The sequence below is a fragment of the Mchenga conophoros genome, linkage group LG1, assembly GCF_057382185.1.
Source record: "Mchenga conophoros isolate Kocher_MC1m ecotype Shallow Benthic linkage group LG1, M_conophoros_male_GT1.1, whole genome shotgun sequence".
Classification (NCBI taxonomy): domain Eukaryota; kingdom Metazoa; phylum Chordata; class Actinopteri; order Cichliformes; family Cichlidae; genus Mchenga; species Mchenga conophoros.
Genome location: NC_140526.1, coordinates 37171920 through 37192025, shown reverse-complemented (window position 1 = coordinate 37192025; position 20106 = coordinate 37171920). Strand labels below are relative to the sequence as shown.

Here is a 20106-nt window from a genome sequence, read left to right as displayed (position 1 = left end):
AAGGTTCTTTAATACAAGAGCATTTAAGATTTAAGCTACAAAGATCCAATTTCAAATCCCTTTGAGGATCAGGGGCACGCTGTGGTCTCATGCCAGTGCCACTGCTGAAAATGAAAAACTGTAACGTAATCAGATCTTTGCAATCAGAATAAGTTGCTCTCAATGTTTCATATGATTTAAGACTGAAATCGATGAAGTAAAGCTGTTTCTGCTGCTCTTCTCTTTGATCAATATATGATGTTAGATCAGAGTAAAGTGCTTGGGAGCCATAAATAAGGACCCATATTAGCCCGTCCCCTCTTAGTTTTCGTTTTTCTTAAACATACCGGTATGCATATTTGTACTTAAACAATGGAGAAGTACTTCTCTTTTTTGACTCTGCACACAACCACGTTTTCATAGTCACTTGTTGTCATTTGCACGTGTCTGCGTTTGAGACGCCTCAAGAAGCGACAGCGGTCATCTCTTGATGATAATGCAGCCATAGCTATTTTACAAATCAGGTCACGGTCCTTGGACCACCTGCGTTTGGCAAGTGTCCTCGTTCTGTAAGCTGTCTGTGTGGACCAAATAAGTGAACACAACACAAGCTCCCCTCTGCACTGTCACTGTTATGCTTTTCCTCTCAGCCTGCTGACGGATATGTAGCTTGGATAAAGACATAACACATGATTGGAGGGGAAACAGGAAGTGTGTTTGGCCTGAACTTGTGTCACATTTGGGAAGCTCTTCTTCAATTGGTTGGCCAGGAAGTCCCATTGAAGAAATTTTGTGTGTTGCAATCCTTTGCAAGAGGCTAATGTTCATTTGTTTTCCATATTTAAACCCACTCAGTCTCATCCAAAGACCCCATCTGTGGCTAAGGTTAATAAGCATTCATGGAAATAGTCTCAGGCCCTTGTGTTGTTACAGTCAGAAGCAGATCCTCCAGCTAGACTGTCTCAGGGGAGAGTGGGGTGGTAAGTGTTTACAGCGCCAGCTACATCTGCACTACATTACTGTTAGTCAGTTGTGGAGAAGAGCCACAAAACACTTTAACCGTTTCGTTGCATTAGCTCAGCAGTGTGTTCGGTTTCACTGCTTAAAATCAGCCGCTCAGAAAGGACACACAGCAACCAGGAGAAATCTCATCATATTTTGCTGAGTTTTTGGTTTGATGTCATGTGCTGCACTGAGTAAAAGTTTGACAACAAGCCCAAACATGTTGGCAGAGTAATAAAGAGCAATGGTGAGGGCCAAGAAGAGCAACATGATTCAGTCCTGAGCATGTGATGGTAGAACACGGTCTACATGTAATGTATCTACATACAACCTTGAGTTGGTATACGCTGTGGAGAGACCTGTGTTCGATTGTAACCCAGCTTCTATAAACGTTCAAACCAAAAAGCAAAGCAACAATAAGAGGTAAGGTGCTATTACAGGGGAAAAGATCACTGTTAAGTCAAATATCCACATGTCAGTTTGGGCCACTGTGTTTTTGTGGTGGTATAAAACTAACAGCTATAAAGCTGTGAATACGTTAATGTTTGAAAGTGTCAGAGCTAGCTACAGTAGCTTTCTGACAGCTAACATATAGGGCGCTAAAATAATCCTTAAGGTGTTTCGGAGCTTAGTTGCAAAGAATGGATCCAAATTAGGGAAACTTGATTTCCCGGGAATTGTGTGTGCGGCGCTGTCGGCCTCCGCAGAGCCCGATCTTAGAGTACTTGAAGAGAAAATCTCCAGATGAACTGTGGCAGGTCTGGATAAAGTGTGTACACAGCACAGAGTACACACTTTACCAGCCGCTGTTAGAAATAAGATGGTGTTTTAATAAAAGCTGCTTTTCATGAAGATGATTGAAAAATATATATTTGCATTCATTAGCACATCTGTCCTCTTGTAAACAGATGACTGATGTTGAGGTTTACAGACTCTGTTACATAAGCTGAGGGATTGCCAGGCATGAGAGAAATGCAGGGGAACAGAGCTGTTCACATAGCCTTTAACCGCCCAGTGACCAGCAGTCTGGCCAAAGGAATATTTTATAATCTCTCTGGATTTTCTTTTTCTCTGAGGGGAAAAAGAGTTGTATCCTAATGCGTCCATCTGTAGTGAGTTGAGCCAGGGTTTTTGATATCCACCATCTGTCCTTCCTACACACCGACACCTTTCTGAACAGTCCAGTGTTAAAAAGGTGCGTTGTTTTTTTTTGTGTGTGGGAAGACTGCTCTTAAAGGGGGTTAGTTCCTACAGATGCTTCAGGCATAAAACCTGAGTACAGCTCTGGGTCCCTTTGGAGACCATCTGCTTCAGGGTCAGAGCATCAATGCAGTCCCACGCTCTGCTTCTCTTCCATGCACCCATCTTTGGCCTGCTGTTCCTGTACCAGCCTCTCTCGGGATGAAATCTCAGCCCAGGCTCCCAGGAGGCTGCAGTGCAGAGAAGAGGACTTAAATTCCACCGCAGTCTCTGTCGGAGATGTTTTGTGACGATTGCTAAGGGATTGTGCCCTCGGTCTGATGGCCCTGGTGGCTGCTGCTTTTTCTATGCATTTATTGAATGAGCTGTGGGTTTTTTGTGTATTTGTTTCAACTAAACAACTGCTGTCTCACCTGAAAACTGCGTCATGCTGCTGCTGTTTAACACAAACGCCGGTTGGCATTCACATGTACAACATGGCATTAACATAACCCGTCTTGGATGAATTTAGACCGGTCTGCCCTTTTTAACAATCACACGTATTTGTGCAAGTTAAATATTTGTTGTGGGATGGGTGGGATGCCACAGCTCATCTCCATTCCTTTGCCTACGTCATATCTAAATATAGCTACAGGTTGTACACCCTGCAGTAACAGCCAGGTAATGTCGCACACGTAGTGTTGTAGCTTTTTGTTTGTTGTTTTTACAGTTGCATGAATGCAGTAAGTTGTCAGGTAAGTCTGGAGGTTTGCAGACCTTTATACTCACAAAGCTTAATAGTAACACTAATCGTGTTTCCAGCACGGCACTCTGGGTGTTGGTTTCCTGAGACGCTTCTGTCACAGACTGTTGGAGGTCAGAGGTTTGTCTTAAACTGTCAGCGTTGCTAACATGAGTAAGTGTTGCGTGAACATTTGTGCTGATTTGAGAAAACATGATTCCAGCCTACATCATTGTAGAGACATCCTATGATACGATATTGTCACAATACTTCACTCACAATGTGATATTATTGCGATTTTTAATGTTTTGCAATATACCAAGAATTGTAGTAACCACAAAATTATGGAGTCAGTCTGCTATAAGTCTATTAGATGGGGTCAAGTCGGCAATTACATGCAATCTATGTGTGATACATGATTGACAATCACACGTGTGTTGCTGTCTACACAGACGGAAATTCTCATTTTACTGTTAAATTTGTGCTCAGTTACCTTCCTGCTCAACCGCAGCCTGTTGAAACTCACTCAGCCTGATGGCAACATGCTGGCAATCTGTGTGCGTTTATAAATGAGAAGTTATTTGCATCAACAAGCTCTGAGTGAGCGTAGTCAGTCAGACTGCAACTGTTTGCCTCGTGTCAGGCGTGATGAGCCTCTTCAGGGCTTGCAAAATCGCTAGCCCGACGTCCTGGGGCTAGTGATTTTTCCAGTCGGGCTACCAAAATCTACCAAAATCTGCCTTGCCTGTCGGGCTATCATAGGAAGGAAAAATATATGTCAATGCTTTTGCATTCTTTCAGAAATGTAGCTGGGTAATTATGTCATTGGCATCGGTGAGCCACTGTCAATATGTGACATATTGAAATCGCGTTTGAATTTGCGCTTGTTTTTTGCTTTCACTTTGCAATCGTGCGAACTGTGTATAGAGAGCGACAGCACTGATTGGTGAGTGACGATAATTTGCGCACCAATTCCTCTGACATCGTCTTATTAATCGTTAGCTTACTATGCAAACATGACAAGTGAAATCTCCCGCAGCAAGCTTAAACATGTGAGAGGTTGATCGCGCAGAGAATCGCTGAGCGTTATGTGAGTGCGTGTGTAAAAGCAGCAGGATATATATTTTAGTTCTGCTGAGCCAAATAAGACAGGTCAGGGTGAAGAAGTGACAGCCAAAGAAAAGCTTACCACAAAACGGAGAAGTTATGACAAATCAGACTATAAGGCAAAAAGAAAGTGCAGCTTTATGGTTTCATGGACAAAAGAATTTCTGTGGCTGCAATATGACGAGCTAAATAACCAGGGCTGCACATAAGTGGTCCGCAGGTGCGCATTCGCTGTCAAAATAAAAAACGCGCACAAGATAAGAAGTTGCAACGCGTGTTTGCGTACATAGGATTTTCTGGAGGAGGACAGACATTTGTTTAGAACTCTTAAAGATGTCGAAGAAGCTCCTTTAAGCAATTACTTTGGTTTTCCTCCACCTCCAAACAAATGTCAGAAAGAGTCCGAACCACAAAAGAAGCATGTATTCTCGGAAAAGTGGTTGCAGGAGGTGAGCTGGCTTCAAACAAATGATGAACGCACAGAGATGTGGTGCAGAATGTGCCGTGAAAATCCCACTCTAGCGGACAACAACAGTGCTTTTTATATGGACGCAAACGCGCGTTGCAACTTCTTATCTGGTGCGCGTCTTTTATTTTGACAGCGAATGCGCACATGCAGACCACTTATGTGCACCCGTGTAAATAACATAATGTTCTACCGGGTGTGTTGTTGGTTTTATTCGATTTCTGAGTCGACAAGCGCCTTTGTTACTGGGACCAGTCATTTTAAGAAAGGCCCCCATTAGAACCCATGAGAAATGCAAGTAATGCATTATTGCTCAGTCTGCAATATCTTTCCCAGAACAAACACCAATTGCAAATAACATACTAAAAATAAACCTGAAAAATCTGTTTAGAACAGCGTACTATGTTGCAAAGAGTGAACTACCACTGGCAAAATTTAGCAGTCTTTGCAAACTTCAAAAAACAAATGGCCTCGATCTTGGTTCCACTTGTCTCTTACCTGTGACTTCAGTGGAAATTTCAAATTCAGGATCTGACACAGACTGATTCATGTCCTACACAGTTCTTACAAGTTCATAGAAATTCTGTTCAATTAGAACCAAGTATTTGAGTTGATGATTGTAATTTTTATACAATGTTGTAATTTGTGTTTCAACAATTTTTTGATTAATGTTTTGTTTCCGTTACAATATTATACATTAAAGTATAATATTGTAACGGAAACAAAAGATTAATCAAAAAATTGCTCTCTTTTTTTATTCGGGCTACTTAAATGTATTTTGGGCTACCAAAAACTGAAGAGTCCCTGCCCGAAGGGCTACCAGGGATTTTGAAATTTTGCGAGCCCTGCTCTTGTTTGTAGTGCTCCCAAAGTATTTTCATGTATTTAATAAAATCGATATTTGATGTCCCTGCATTGACATAGTATTGCCACCAAAAAGTCTCACTGAACATATTGTAATGTTCACTTTGAAGTTATTGCCCACATTAAAGTTGGAAAGAGGATGGGCAGCTTGCTAGCTTTGGAGCAATGCTAGCTTTGCAGTGTGCTCCACTGGTTTCCAGTCAGATCCACCCTGGATTTTTTTTAATATCCACTTTTAAAACACCAAGACAGTCGGCTTGAGACGTCACGTAGGGAACCCAGTCAGTGTTGTCACAGGTCTGCACTGGTGCCCTTTGAGAACCAGCCCACATTATGTCAGTTCTGAGAACTGATTGTTATGTAGCCACAGTAGCAGAGGTCGAATTCCTCAGAGAAAAAAGTCACAGCGGGCTCTCAGCTATATCTTAAGCCTAACTTGGACAGTGAGAGGAAACGTTAGCCTTCACACAGACAAAGTCCACTCAGAGATTCACTGCCCAGCAGGTTCGAACCCAGGCTCACACGTCGGGCAGTTAAATTCTGTCTCCCTGTACTGAAAGTGAAGATGTGGCTAAACAGCTTGTTAACAAAGTGCCTGACGTCATTGTGTTTCTGGTTGCTTTGATTTTTGGTTTTCCAACTATTTCTTTGATGGCACCTGAAAAACAGGAGCATGTTGTTAATATATAACGCTAGTGGTGCAACAGATCAAATATCTCACGGATCAGATCAATTTTCGGATCAGCAAAAATGAGAAAAAAAAAAGACAAAAATTTGACTCGCCATTTACTCATTTAAGTATTTTTTGCCTATTAAAAAACATTAAATTCAAGACTCATTCCACGCACTTATATAAAAATAAATTAAGGTGCAATATGGACATTATGGACCATGCTGGGCATCCTCTGCACACGGTCATAAACAACCAGAGGAGTCTGTTCAGTGACAGGTTGCTTCTCCCAAAGTCAAGAACCAGCAGACTTAAAAACTCCTTTGTCCCACACGCCATCAAACTGGGAGGGGAAACGGGGACAGAGGAGGGGGGAACAAGTAAGCTGTAGTGCCTTTTCACTGTGCAATAGTTTTTGTTAATATCCAACGGTGTAATAGACTCACAATACTTGAAATGTGCCGATCCCTTGTATTCTTATTCTTATTCCTGTTTATACTATTTATCCCCTTTGTATTCTCTGTATTTATATATGTGTAAATATGGTATATTTCTGCTCACATTCTGCAACTTCTGTTGCAGAATTTCCTGGAGGAACCCACCCGAGGGATAAATAAAGTTTCATCTAATCTTATGTAATCTATAGGGCAGGGCTTTGTATCTACCACTCCGCTGTGATATAACAACGATATAATAAAGGTCACGTAGCTTTCCGTTGCCCTGGAGGTCCACCCATTTGTAGTTAGGGCAGCAGAAGATGTCTGTGACAGTTCAGCCATAACTTTAAACTTTTCCTGCTCACACATGCTTGGAGCGATCTTGTCACTGAAGTGGACGCACAACAGGATATCATAGCATGGCTCAAGCACGTTCATCACAGTTTAAACCCCTTGTTTTGCACAACAGAATACGGCCTCCCGTCTGCAGCTAAACACCCCAATAGCTTCTGTAATAGCTTTAGCCCGGTCGGACTGGGCAGCAAAGGGCTGCTTAAATACCGCAAACTCCTCTGCTCCTCCACTCTACCGCTTGACAGACTGACCACCATACACATTTTTTTTTCTTTCTTCTTTTTCGAATCTTCGGATCACGTGCATGCCGAACCGTGGAGTGGGATCGGTTCGGATTACGGATCAACCGTGATCCGTTGCACCACTATATAACGCTAAGAAAGCATTCCACAAACATCCCAGCCAGCATGACTGGAGAGAGGGTGGTCTAGTTTATTATTTATTTATTTTTAGTTTTTAGTTCTTTCCATCACAGTTTAGTATTTTTAGAAGAGTAGCTGTGCCAGTTGGAGAAAAACAAACTGTTACTACTTCCTTTTACGTAGAAGTCAGGACCCTTTTTGATGAGCGCTTTAGGACAAAATCCACTCAGTCAGCGTTCCCACTCCATCGTTTCAGGCTTTGACGACTCTGTTTCTCGTCGTTTCCTCAGAGTGCTGGTTGCACGTGTGAGAGGTTTATAAACCTAGCTTGCTTCTTGTCTTTGTCTTCATTTTTCCTTCCCATCAGTCTTCAGCCTGTTTTGAATTTATCCCCTCTTTCCATTTTCCTCCGAAATAAAGGACTTTTGTGCTGGGTCTTGAGTGTTTTCCGAGGTCTTTCTTCTTTCCATGTGTATGCCAATGCAAATATGTCACATTTTTTACAGGGATATTTTCTCCTCTTGCAGAACTTTAAGGCTGGAGCCAGGGGTCTCTGCTTTTACCCATTAAATGTGTCTGTCATGCTTTTCCTCTGTCTGTCTTCGAAGGGAACAGCAGCCATGGACTGAGGAAAAACGGCCGGGGTTTAGATTAATATCACAACTCAACAGGTGACCCCTTGACCCCATCCCTCTCTTTCTCAGTCTTTTTCCCCTCTTTCACTCGGCCTGCCTTATCCCTCGCTTACAGTGGCAAACAATTCTGTTCTTTGTCTTTTTGCAATCCGTCTTGTCTACATCGTGTCCTGGTTTCTATCTGTTGTAAATCTCTGCCTGATTTGTAACATCTCAATAATCCCCTTCTTCTTTCTTCCTTTGAAGCACTGGAATAGAGGACCCGAGTCTCAGCTCCAGAGTCTTATCACTCATTTCTTTGTAGCTTTCCACTCCTGTTTTCAGTCTGTAACATTAGGTACTCACTAACCAGCTTTAGGACTCTTTGCAGTCTAACATCAAGGTCCCTTACTCACATTTTCTGACTCTCAGCCTTTTTACATCATCTCTGAAATGTTGTATTGTCTTTGGGTTCTCTGATTTTTCTGGAGTCAGTTTGTGTTGGCGGCAGTTGCAGGAAAAGGTTGAGAACATGTTGGAATTAAAGCGAGTTCTGCATTGATTACTCATAAAATGTGGTCTGATCTTAATCTCTTTCACAGCTCTGGACCAACACAATGTGACCAAAGCAATAACAAACCAACAGCTGCACTGTACTCGATTGTTGCGGGGAGCAGCGGCTTCCTTAGCACCATTCTTCTTTACTGTTTGTCTGATTGGATTTCTTATTATAAGAGAACAGGATTAAAAACACACAAGTGGAATATGTAGAAAAGAATAAAATGGCACACATTGCAAAGTGCTTGAGTGCTTTCTACAAGTATTACCTCGCTGTGACCGTTGGCTTCTGTGAAACACCGAATTGCAGCTCTCGAGGTACAGACTGGATGGGATATATGAAATATCTGCGCACATACACTCGTAAAATGGCACCAGATCAATTTTATACCATCTCCAATGTGGCGTTCTCATCTTCATTCAGCATGATATTTTTCCATAACCAACTTTGAGTATCAGCCTCCAGGTCATCACCACGGAGAATAGTTTGTCTAAAATACACATTTTTAGGTTTGCACCAGCGGATTATCAGAAAACGGTGTTTCTGTTACTATGACAACAACATTAAATTGGATCAATCAGTCAATCAACTTGTTTTTCTTTGGGGTTTTTTGGCAGATTGATCACGACGTGTTGGCAATCCGTCTGCATTTGTAAATGAGATGGCAGTTTTTTTGCACACCTTCACCAGTCTGAGAATAACTGTAACCAGCTGAAGCTGGATCACGATTGTTTGGAGACAGGTTGCCTCCCATTATGAGATTTGTGCGATTGCCTTGTGAATAAAAATGGTTGTCCAGACTGTGACACACTCTCAGTCTATGAATGAACACTTGGTTGCTGCAGTTGACCGCCAAATATGGAAATAAATTGCAAATATCACAGTAGCAAGGACGTTGAAGTTTGTTTTTTAACGTATAAAAATGAGGACACTTACTCAATACTTTGATTTTATTTTAATTTTGTAAGTAAAAGGCAGCTTCAATGAGTCAGTTAACTGTAATAACGTCAGCTGTGAAAGGGTTTAAATCTGACTTAAAGACTGAACACACGACCACATTTGATGAGTACTGAGTGCAGAAGTCTGGATCTCCTACAACAGGGGAAAAATGAAAATGACATGTCTGAATTTTAAATGCTTTGAAGATAATTCAATGTTTTGTTTTATTTTTTTCTAAATTTGCAATCAGAATGTTTGTAAATGCACCTGTTTGCTATGAATGGGGGCAGATCACAGAGTCTCCACCCTGTGCTTGTTTAACTGTTGTTTAAAGGCTATTTCCTAACTTAGAATGTATTACTGTGTGTAATGTGAATGTGTGTGTGAATGGGTGGATGACTGGATGTGTAAAGCACTTTGGGGTCCTTAGGGACTAGTAAAGTGCTATACAAATACAGGCCATTTACCATAAAGTCAGTGATCATTAGGACTGGGCGATATGACCCAAAATTCATATCTCGATGGTGATATACGATATATATCTCTCCATATTTCTTAAAGCCATAAAGTAAGAACAAAGAGAGAGCTCTTAGTCAAAGCTGTGTCCCAGATCTCACACAGACACTTTTATTAACATACAGCGCAGATGTACGTGCAAAAATTACTCAGAAATAAATTATCAGCATTTAATAATAATGCTCCATAAATAAAATAAACCAATGTTGTTTTTGTGCATAACAAAAAGCTCACAATTGTGCAGTCAAAATGTAAACTAACAGACGCTGAGCATAATAACAAAGACAGATTTCACAGCTGCTCTGTTCCCAACTTATACTGCGTGACTGACAGCCTGGAGTTTGAAATCCTCTTTGTAACCGTGTCTCTGAACAGGTGCCATTTATGGTCCTTATACACACACAGTACGGTAATATTACGTTGAAGCACAGTACTATCACTCCGCGAGGCTCCTGCCTACGATAGCCGTAATGCTCCGACAATCCATCAAGCGGTGCGGCCTTGTAGCTTAGCAAAGTCGTACTAAAACATTTTTCACAGAATTTTGAGCGCCATGTACCACAGAAAATCGGTTCAATATCAGTGAGCACAACCAGAATTCATACATAAGGCGCGCTGTCAATTTTTGAGAAAATTAAAGGACTTTAGGGCATGCAGCCCCCGTGCGTGGGGCTGCATGGCGTTAGCGCGTTAAAGCATTGCCGCCGTGCAGCCCCACGCACGGGGCGATCCGCGGTAACTCGTTAACGGAGATTTGCCACGTTAACGTCATTTTAATGAGATTAACGCTGCCAGGACTAAAGCAGTAATTTCCAAATGTTTTGTTTTTACCGACCAGCTCCTCTTTGATAGCTGCGTGTCCATCTAGTCGTTGCCTGCAGGTGAAGCGATGGGGGAGGCGGAGTAACGCAGCATAGAGACAAAAGTGGACAAGAAGCAAACTTATAATCATAACGTGACATAGACGCTATCGATATAAACGATATTGTCACATCTCTTATCTCGTATAAAAATATATCGATGTATTGAAAAACTCGATGTATCGCCCAGCCCTAGTCATCATTGTAATTGGCACAGTGAAGAAAATGGTCATTTTGATGTGTCTCTGTTATTTTATTTCAAACCACAGCACAGATTTATATTTACAGCCAAAGTGTGTAGATGCATTAGCTTCATTTCGATGTGCTCAATAATCAAACGTACTCGCCTGCCTCAGCCTACAGTAATGGATGGTACAAAGCAGACTTGGAATAAAATCTGGCAGCTTTAAAAGCTTAAACTGGATCAAGTATAAATGGTGAATGGCCTGTATTTGTATAACGCTTTACTAGTCCCTAATGACCCCAAAGCGCTCTACACATCCAGTCACCCACCCATTCACACACACATTCACAGTATAAGTGTGATTACAACACTTTTCTACATTGTGGTGCACAAAAGCAGCTATTTAGGCTTAATGGAGCGCACTAAAGAAAGCTCTCAGCTGAAGCGCTGCAAGACGAAGATGCTGTGTGTGGGCTGGCTCGTGTGTGTATGTTCAGAGATTGCTTCAAGTGAAAGGTGAACATATGTGTGTGAAATGTTGGATTGGGCATCTACCGCCAAGAAAAGCGCAGCTTCAAATCAAATAATCAGATGAAATTGGATTGTTATAACATTCATATTAATCTTAACCATTGCATGGAGTTCCCTGTGTCTCGTTCAGGGTTTAAGGTGATTATGTTACGATGTCCTGCTAAAGATTGAGCTGAGTGCTGTGAGGGTGTTTATGTGTAAGGTCAGCGGGAGCCTGCAGATGAATGTGGCCCATGTGCAGCCAGAGCAGGAATGATTCACTGACCTTACAGCCCTCAGAAACCTTCTGCCTCTGTCCAGGGTGCTGGAATACACACCATAATTTCTTCCTCCTCCTCTTCCTCCTACACAGAACCAACTCAGACTCTGCTCTTCATACAAGTGCTATGAACCCAAACCCTCAGGACCCATTTGGCATGCACCAGCAGATGGGTAGAGGACCCCCACAGCGCAATGGTGAGAGTATCATACGCACACTCATTCAGAGAGCACTTTCTATGCGTCCCTTTTGACAGTGTTTAGTGTTGTAAGTTAGAATTTGACTTAAGAAGACCTGCAATTCATCTCCATCATTAAGACATGCCTTTAAGTTGCAAAATTAAAAAGACATTTGGAGTTTAAAGTGGTCTTATTCCTGTAAATATTACCTATGTTCACAGCAGTTACTTTGCTCTTATTGGCCATCAAAGAACCTGACATCATCAGGCCTCAGTTTGCCTGAAGAGAGACGCAAACAAACCAGAAAATGTCGCCTCTTCACTCCGTGGGTTTTGTGCGTCTGTGCTTCACCGTGAGTTTGTAACTTCTGTGCAGAGTGAGTCACCCGATTCACTTTAAGCTACAAGCAAACAAGATGGTGTTGCATTTGGTTGCACAGGTGTGATATGGAAGTACAGTGCTTAACAAATTTATGAGACCGTCTGTTGTAAAAATAGGAAAACACGCTTTTGGAAAATATGTTTAAAACAAAATAATTTCCTTAACTCAATACACATGTTTAACAACATTATATTCTAGTATTAAAATATCATTTTGATTAAAGAACTTGCACATGCAGATGGTTTAACCATGACACAAACATAAAAATGGTTTTGTTGATTAGCAGTACTGTTATGTTACGGTACCTGTGGTGTAAACCTGGACTAATACATTTGTTAAACTCTCTGTTTGAACATCTTTAAACTTCCCAGCTTTGTGTCTTAAAACACATACTCAGGCTCATTTGAAGCCACGGTCTGCCCCACCAGCTAATTTTAGTTCAAGCAGAATTTGTGAATTAACGTCTAACACAGCGCTGCTAAGCAGGCCGGATTAGCATAATCCCACAACAGCTGAAAAGTGCCACAGGAAGTGGAAGGTTTTGCAGGTGATCTAAGAGTAAATCACCAATTTATGAGAAAAGACGTGACCGAGTCATTTCAGTAATGAGCAACACGAGCTACCACGAGCTGTGCATAACAGGGGGACAAAACTAACGACCGAGGAGAGGGGGCAGAAGGAGAATCGCTGTGTTTTTGGGTAAAATCTTCTGTCAGCCACTGAGAAATGCTGTTCTCCAAATCCCGACAGCTGAGATGGAGTGCAGGATTCATCCAGAGTGAGGCTGCTTTATATTCCCAACCAGAGGGCGGGATGTAAACCTGGAATCTGTCTTTAACAGCTGACCTGTCGGATGTGTAGAAAAACACAGAGCATTAGTCAGATTCTGACCGACTGTGTTTAAATGACTTGAGAAGTACACACTGTTGCCTATATGCGTCCCCTCTCTCTGACCTTTCAAATCAGCTCGGATGCATTAAAACAGCAGTGTTGAGGAGCAGAAATATGCAGGGCTTGGTTCAGAGGGAGCAGTCGTTAAAGACTGAAGGAATGGATCTTACAGCCTTGTGCTTGTTCTAACAATGATTGCTGCAATGACGGACACGGGGCTAAATGATGCCACAAACAGCAGCAGTGACCTCGTCCTCCTGCAAATCTGAGCAAGTCAGAAAGTCCAAGCTGAATTAATCAGCAGGTTCCATCGCTAACCTGTTTGTGTGCCTGCTTTTTGGTGCCAACAGAGGTTTTTATTCTGCCCTGAGCCACTTAATCAGGTCCTAAATCTAACAGGAACCATCACATGAAAGAATCTGAGGAATAACAGTGTGAAACGCTCCACCAAAAGGCCAGGAAACAGTCCAGCGAGACTAATTACAACCCACTCGTGGATTTAGCCTCAAAAACTTAGCCAATGTGTTACACTTCAGAGTAGAAAGCTGGATCACTGCAATACAGAGCTGATGTGTTTTAGTCATATAGAGTAAGCAGACCGCTCCTATACTGGGCTCATTTCATTGTAATCATGCTAGTTTATGATGTTTGTGTTTCTGTTCCCCTGGTCATTTATTAACAGAGAACACAGTCCAACCAGCTGCATTTCAGGCCAGTAAGCCACTCTAGGCTCAGTTACACAACTCACCATCAGCCCTTTGTGGTTTAAAACAGTCTGTTTATACGTCTGTAGCTGAGCCAAAGAGAGAGAGTCGACTCAGAGTCAAAGAGCTGATCGTCCTCTTCTCTGCACTCGTTAGTCCTTCACTTTGTGCTTCTTTGTTATCTCAGTACTGATGAAGTGTGGAACAGAAGTGCTCCTGCAGTGGATTCCTACTCCTTCTGTTTAGACAACACATTCAAACAGGATATTGCCTCAAGATCTAACCCAAGAAAGAGCTTCATTTATGCACACAGGGTTGCTTTTGCCTGTATGTTAGTTCCAGCTCGCATGCACTGATGGGAGTGGCTACCCGTGGATCCTAGATGGACGTAGCCACTGTGACCCATTAGTTTTTGTGTTTATAGCATATTGGCCGTTGATCAGTGGGTGGAGTACTGAGTTACCAACTGTTGTTAGCAAACTGCATCCATGAAGTGGACACACAGCACACTGAGTAAAATATTACAGCCTTACGCACCAAACCTGAAGCACAGACTTCTTGGATGGTCTGTGCTGCATTTCAGCTGTAACATTTGCTCGTCTGTTAACGTGCTCCAAAATGCACAAACGGCACCCCAGAGGTCCAGTTCAGCGACTCCAGTTAATGGAGGTGAGGCCCAGCATGCAGCTATGGGACTACAGCTGTCAGCACACCCCGTACTTAAACAAAATCCAAACAGGTGTGCTATGAAGGGAGAAATTACCCAAGAAGACCAAAATAACTAAGCGCTAATTTATTTATTTTTTTAAATAATGAAAAAAAAAAAAGAGGTATTTTAAAATGAAACCTTAACATTAAAGCCTCATTTGGCCATTAGAGGAGCTGCAGCTTGAGACTCCATCAGTCAGAATCCATAAGGTTTCTTTAGTCTCCCATCATTGGAATTGTTAAGAGGCTCAAACCACTGAAGGATTTATGTCTATAAATGAATGTGTAATTATGATAATGTCCGTTGACAATAGTTTAAGTAGTTAAACTTTATTCGGTGCATTTATGTCAAACTGATAAATCATTAACTGTATCTGCAAAGAGCTAATTCTGTTTCTCCAACATGAACTAAGAAGTCTGCGGGGGACTATGCACAGTGCAGTCTGCGCTCACAGCCTGTTGTAAATGTAAAATACATGTTGCACATGACCCACAGGCTCTGTGTCGTTTCCTCTGAAAGAGGCCTTGAGATGGAGCAGCCTGGTGTCACGGCCTCCTGCACAAGCGCACAGAGCTGTGAGGCTCCAGGGCCTCGTTGACACCTCTCAAGGCTTCGGCGGACTTAGAGTGGTGTTAAGCCCTGGCTGATTAAAGAAGCATCTAACTAGAAATTACAGCTATGAGTCACACTGGAGGAATAGGTGGAAACACTTTGGACAGATCAGTTCAGCTGCAGTCTCTAATCGTGAGATTTCGTTTCTGTTGTTGTCAGTAGAAAAGGAGCAGTCTGTGCAGCTGACAGGGCTCTGATTGCTGCTATGCTGTGGCAGTAGACACTAGTGTTTTTTCTTAATCCTGAGCATTTACAACACCCATACTGAGAGCATTGCACGGCCTGATCCGAGCCAGGGACACCAGCCCAACCATTTTCCATGCCAGTTGTCCTGTTTCCGTCCTAGTTGCAGCATTGAGCTACGGGGACTCGACAACCTTTAAAGGGGAAATGTAGCGATGCCAGACGCTTGTCTTGTCTCATTGCTCCATCTGAATGCTGTCTCTGAATTTGAATGGGCCTCAGAGAGAATGAGAGCACGGAAGGAGTCGGGCTGTGGAGATCCTGAAAAGTCTTTGGAAACATCTGTCCTCAAAGCAAATTACAATTATACTTTAAAGGTTTTATTGGATTTATGCTTCACACTACATGCACTGATATGGTCTAAATCCAATGAAACCAAAACACTTCTGACTTGTTCCAAAGGTTGATTCTGGACGTTTTCAGTGGGAGAAACGTTTCGTCATCATCAGGTGACTTCTTCAGTCTCAGCTAACTGCAGGTTTCCCCAACATGATAAACACTACATTTGCACAATGACTGAAAGTAGCACCACTGAGGGAACGATGGAGGTCAGTTCCTTGATCATTAATATGCAGATTATTATAGCCATTGATCAACAACCACCGATCAACGTCCATGAGTACCATTCACAGAGAGCTGGGCTGCAATCACAGCATTATAAGACGGTGAAAGATGAGTGACAAACACTTCTCCCACTCCCACTATGTCCAGATGAACAGAATCAACGTTTAGGGATTTACTTCAATCAATCAATCAAAATTTATTTATATAGCACATTTTTAAGACCGAAGTACACCAAAGTGCTTTCCATTAAAATCGCAGTACAAATAAAATCACAATAAAATATAAATTACAAATATATAAAATAAGATAATTACATAATCTAAATACAGAGCCAGATGTAAATTACCCTAATTCGCCTTAAATGCCAGATCAAACAAATACGTTTTTAAACGTGATTTAAAAGACTGAATGGAATCTGATGCGCGAATATGAAGAGGGAGAGTATTCCATAGCCTGGGTGCAGCAACGGCAAAGGCACGGTCTCCTCTGGTCTTCAGCTGAGACCTAGGTTGCACCAAGAGCAGTTGGCCCGATGATCTTAGTACTTACCTGGATGATTGAGCACTTCTAACCTGTGGTCACAGGTTTGTGGAGCCTTTGTGTTCTGTGGATTTCAGATGCTGCCTCCATGTATTAGACCAGTGCATCCCATTGGAAGCTGGTGCAGTTTGGAGGCAAAGTCAGTGCCTTGGGCTCTTGATTGTGTTGCTTGAGCTCTGCCTGAGCAGTTGCTCTGGTGTAGTGGGGGGCATAAGCCTGCCGGGGCGAGCCGGCTTCAATTTGGGAAGTGTCTGTGCCAAAGTAGCATTGACATGAATTCCAGATTTTCAGCCCTTAAACTTCTATAATAGCAGTCGTAAAAAAATGACCTAAACTCAAGTTTGATGCATGATGAGCTCTGAAGGAGAAAACGAGAGAAACAAAAACTATTTTCCTAATAAGCAACAGAAGTGTTTCACAGGAAGTGGTGTTGCCCACACGATGACTTGGGCAGAGAAAAGAGAAACGCTGGGTGGACGAGACACAGGCATGTGGATCTGCTGTTAAGTCTGGAGGAGTAGAAAGCATCTTTGAGGCATGAGAAAACAACAGTCGTCTCCCAACTTTTCTTCGCCCTCTCTGATTAATAACACGATGCCAGATGCCCAGCTGTTGTTGTTGAAACTGCACAGTAATTGCAGAATGCCAGAGGGCCTGTTACTGTCAGAGAGGCTAATGAGAGCATCAGGCGTGCTGGGATTATTCAAACAGCTGGTTAATATAGAATATCCTCTAACGTTCCTCCGCCTTTGTTTTCTGTGTCTTTCTTCGTCGATCACGCCACTCGCACTCTGCTTCCTGGTTGTTTGCTTCTGATGGAGGCTGGTGTGCAGCGAGTGTAAATGAGGCCGAGGTGGACGGCTCAGGAGACGGTGAGTTGAACCACATTGCACCATATTATACTTGACATTAGGAAACATGTGTGAATGAACGTGCGCCTTTCTCTCTGCAGTCTTCTCCTTCCCCACCATCCCTAACGAGGAGAACCTCATAGGTGTCAGTAAGCCTCTACCCAAGCAGCTGTGGCAGGCCAAGAAGGTGAGAAGTTTGCTCTCTTTTTACATCACTGACCACAGGCTGGCTTCATCCCTGCACATCTGGTTGCATTCTTTCTATGCTGATAGAAACAAACTTGAAAATGGGACCAACAGCACTTGTCTGTGGCAGCGTAGGTGATCGTGACACCGTGGATTCCTGCCGTGGCTCAGGAGAGACTGCAGGTCAAACCAGTCCTTCCTGTCTGATCGTTAGCAGCCAGAAATGTGAGAGGCAAATATACGGAATCGGGAATGTTGAAATTCACAAAGGAACAAGAAATGATTTAAATACACAGAGAGTATGGTGGTCTTTCTAACCCCTCGAGTCACCAGCTGCACATTTGCACATAACACAGTTGCATGCGTGACATTTACTTTTGCACACTGTGTGTGTTTTAAACGTGGACCTTCAGTCAGAACACTGTCTGTCTGATCACAGCATTCTCAAATGTTATGACCACCCATTGCTCAGTGATTAATGTCCCCATTCTTTTTGCTCAATTCTTGGTATTCAGGGGGATTTCTGCTCATTATTGGATGAATACGCTGTGCTGATGCAAAGAGCCGCTCTCAGCACAGATGCTCTGGTTTTGATGCCTGAGCGATCCTTATTTTACTGCTTTTATTCTCTAAGTGTTTGTTGAAATCATTTCTCTGGAATAGCAACATGTGCACGAGCAATAAGCGGTAGTAGAAAAGTGAAATAATGGCGAGCTTTTTCTGCTGCCTGGCGGTAGTGTTCATGTTTTTAACTTGTGCACATGGATGCGTGTTTAAGTGTTCATCATTTCCAAGATGCAGTTTCTAAACAAAGTTCTTCATCGCTGCTCGTCAAGTGCAGCCTATAAATGGTTTGATGCTCCCTTTGGTGGTGCACGGCCCACAGAGTGGCTGGGAAGTAAAGAAGCCACAGTTTAGCACATCTTGACACCGCTGCAGGACTTTTTCTCCTCTTCCTCTCTCTCATGGCAGTTCTGTTTCAACCTCTAATTGAAGCTGTAAATGCTGTGAACATGCTCTGACATGAACGGGAGGCTCCAACATCTCCATGTTGTTAACATTTTAAATGTTGCCTAATTGCTGATCTTTCATGCTCAGTCAAACGCACCGCGTGGCCTAGCCCTGACTGCAGTCACTGGCTGCTGTTGCGTTGCCTTTTTTTAGCACACTAGGTTGTCTTTGATGCAACCTTGAAATAATTTTAGCATAAAATCAAAATGCAGAATTGTTGTTTCAAGAAGTGTAAATGCATGTTCAGGGTTTTCGTTGCTTTATGTCTCAGTTATGTTTTGCGTGTATCATAGTTTTCCTGTTTCTGTTTCAGGTCCAGTCTCTGGCCTCAAGGCCTAAATCCTGTGAAGTGCCTGGAATCAAGTGAGTCTGAGCAGGGTCACTGTGTGTGTTTTCTGCTGTTTCCCTGTGGTCATAACTGACCTGCTGTGGGTGTTTTCCATGGGCAGTAACAACTGCAGCTGATCTAAGGAAACAAAGGAATGCTAGAAATGAAATGCCACGCATTCCCACTGCTTCAAACAGGACGTCCTTTACACCTTTAACCTTTAGAAGTAAGAGGAAGAGTGTTGTTACGACAATCACATGCCGTTGGCATTGTTTAACCATGTTTTGTTGACACTATTTTCCTTCCACCACAAACGACCTCCGGTGTCGTGAATCTCCATTTTTGCCAGGAATGTATTAGCAGCAGCCTTGTGGTACCGTGTGAGACAGCTCTGACCTATATCTTCTCTTTTCATGATACAGAATGCAGTAACAGCTTCTGCAGAGCGTTCATAGACTTGCCCCAGTTGAACATGGAAATAAGAAAGGGAGAACACTGAGTACCAGGTGCCGAGCTGCTCTGTTTATGGAGGCGATCATTTGCTTTATAGTCTGGGGACAGACGAGGCACAGTTGCTGCCCATATGCTATTATTTGGAAATAATTGAAGAAGCAGAGAGTGGGTGGGGAACAGAAGAGAGTGCTTTTCAATTAGTCGCGTTCGTTACTTTAATCCGAATGGTTTGTGGTCAGCGGCGCAGTGTTGAATCAGTGTTCTGTCTGCCTTTCCTACAGCATATTCCCGTCTCCAGAGCAGAACCCCGGGCTGTCCCACTACCAGGGCTCGTTGAGTACTGGGGGCTCCCTGCCAGACCTCAGCAACCTGCAGTTTCCCTCCCCGCTCTCCACGCCGCTGGACCCTGACGACAACATCGGGTACCCCAACATCAGCGGGGGCAGCAGCACCGGAAACCTGCCAGCTGCAATGATGCACCTGGGCATCGGCAACTCACAAGGTTTTGTGTGTGTGTGTGTGTGTGTGTGTGTGTGTGTGTGTGTGTGTGTGTGTGTGTGTGTGTGTGTGTGTGTGTGTGTGTGTGTGTGTGTGTGCAGGGGCGGATCTAGAGAAATTTTCTTAGGGTGGCATGAGGGTGACAAAGAAATCAAATGGGGTGGCAAAATCAAAGCCCTTTTTTTCCCCCAAACACATATGCAGGTGGTTAAATATGGTTAAAATGATTCAAATGCAGTAAGAATACATGTTTTTCATATAAATATAGTCTACAACTTAATTATTGTATGTAGCCCACATAATTACACACTTTAGTTACATAAAACATGTGA

At 42.8% G+C, this 20106-nt stretch overlaps 1 protein-coding gene across 2 annotated transcripts in view; it reads left to right on the top strand.

The window, feature by feature from the left end:
• The window catches only part of crtc3 (CREB regulated transcription coactivator 3), a 46118-nt gene that overhangs the window by 18599 nt on the left and 7413 nt on the right, over positions 1-20106 (top strand). Inside the window, exons 5-10 of one of the 2 annotated variants that reach the window (XM_085276940.1) lie at positions 7771-7833; positions 11718-11821; positions 17281-17319; positions 17400-17485; positions 18809-18858; positions 19558-19778. In XM_085276940.1, coding sequence (XP_085133066.1) covers positions 7771-7833; positions 11718-11821; positions 17281-17319; positions 17400-17485; positions 18809-18858; positions 19558-19778 — 563 coding nt within the window. The remainder of the gene's footprint in view (positions 1-7770; positions 7834-11717; positions 11822-17280; positions 17320-17399; positions 17486-18808; positions 18859-19557; positions 19779-20106) is intronic. The other variant, XM_085276947.1, reaches the window with a different exon arrangement.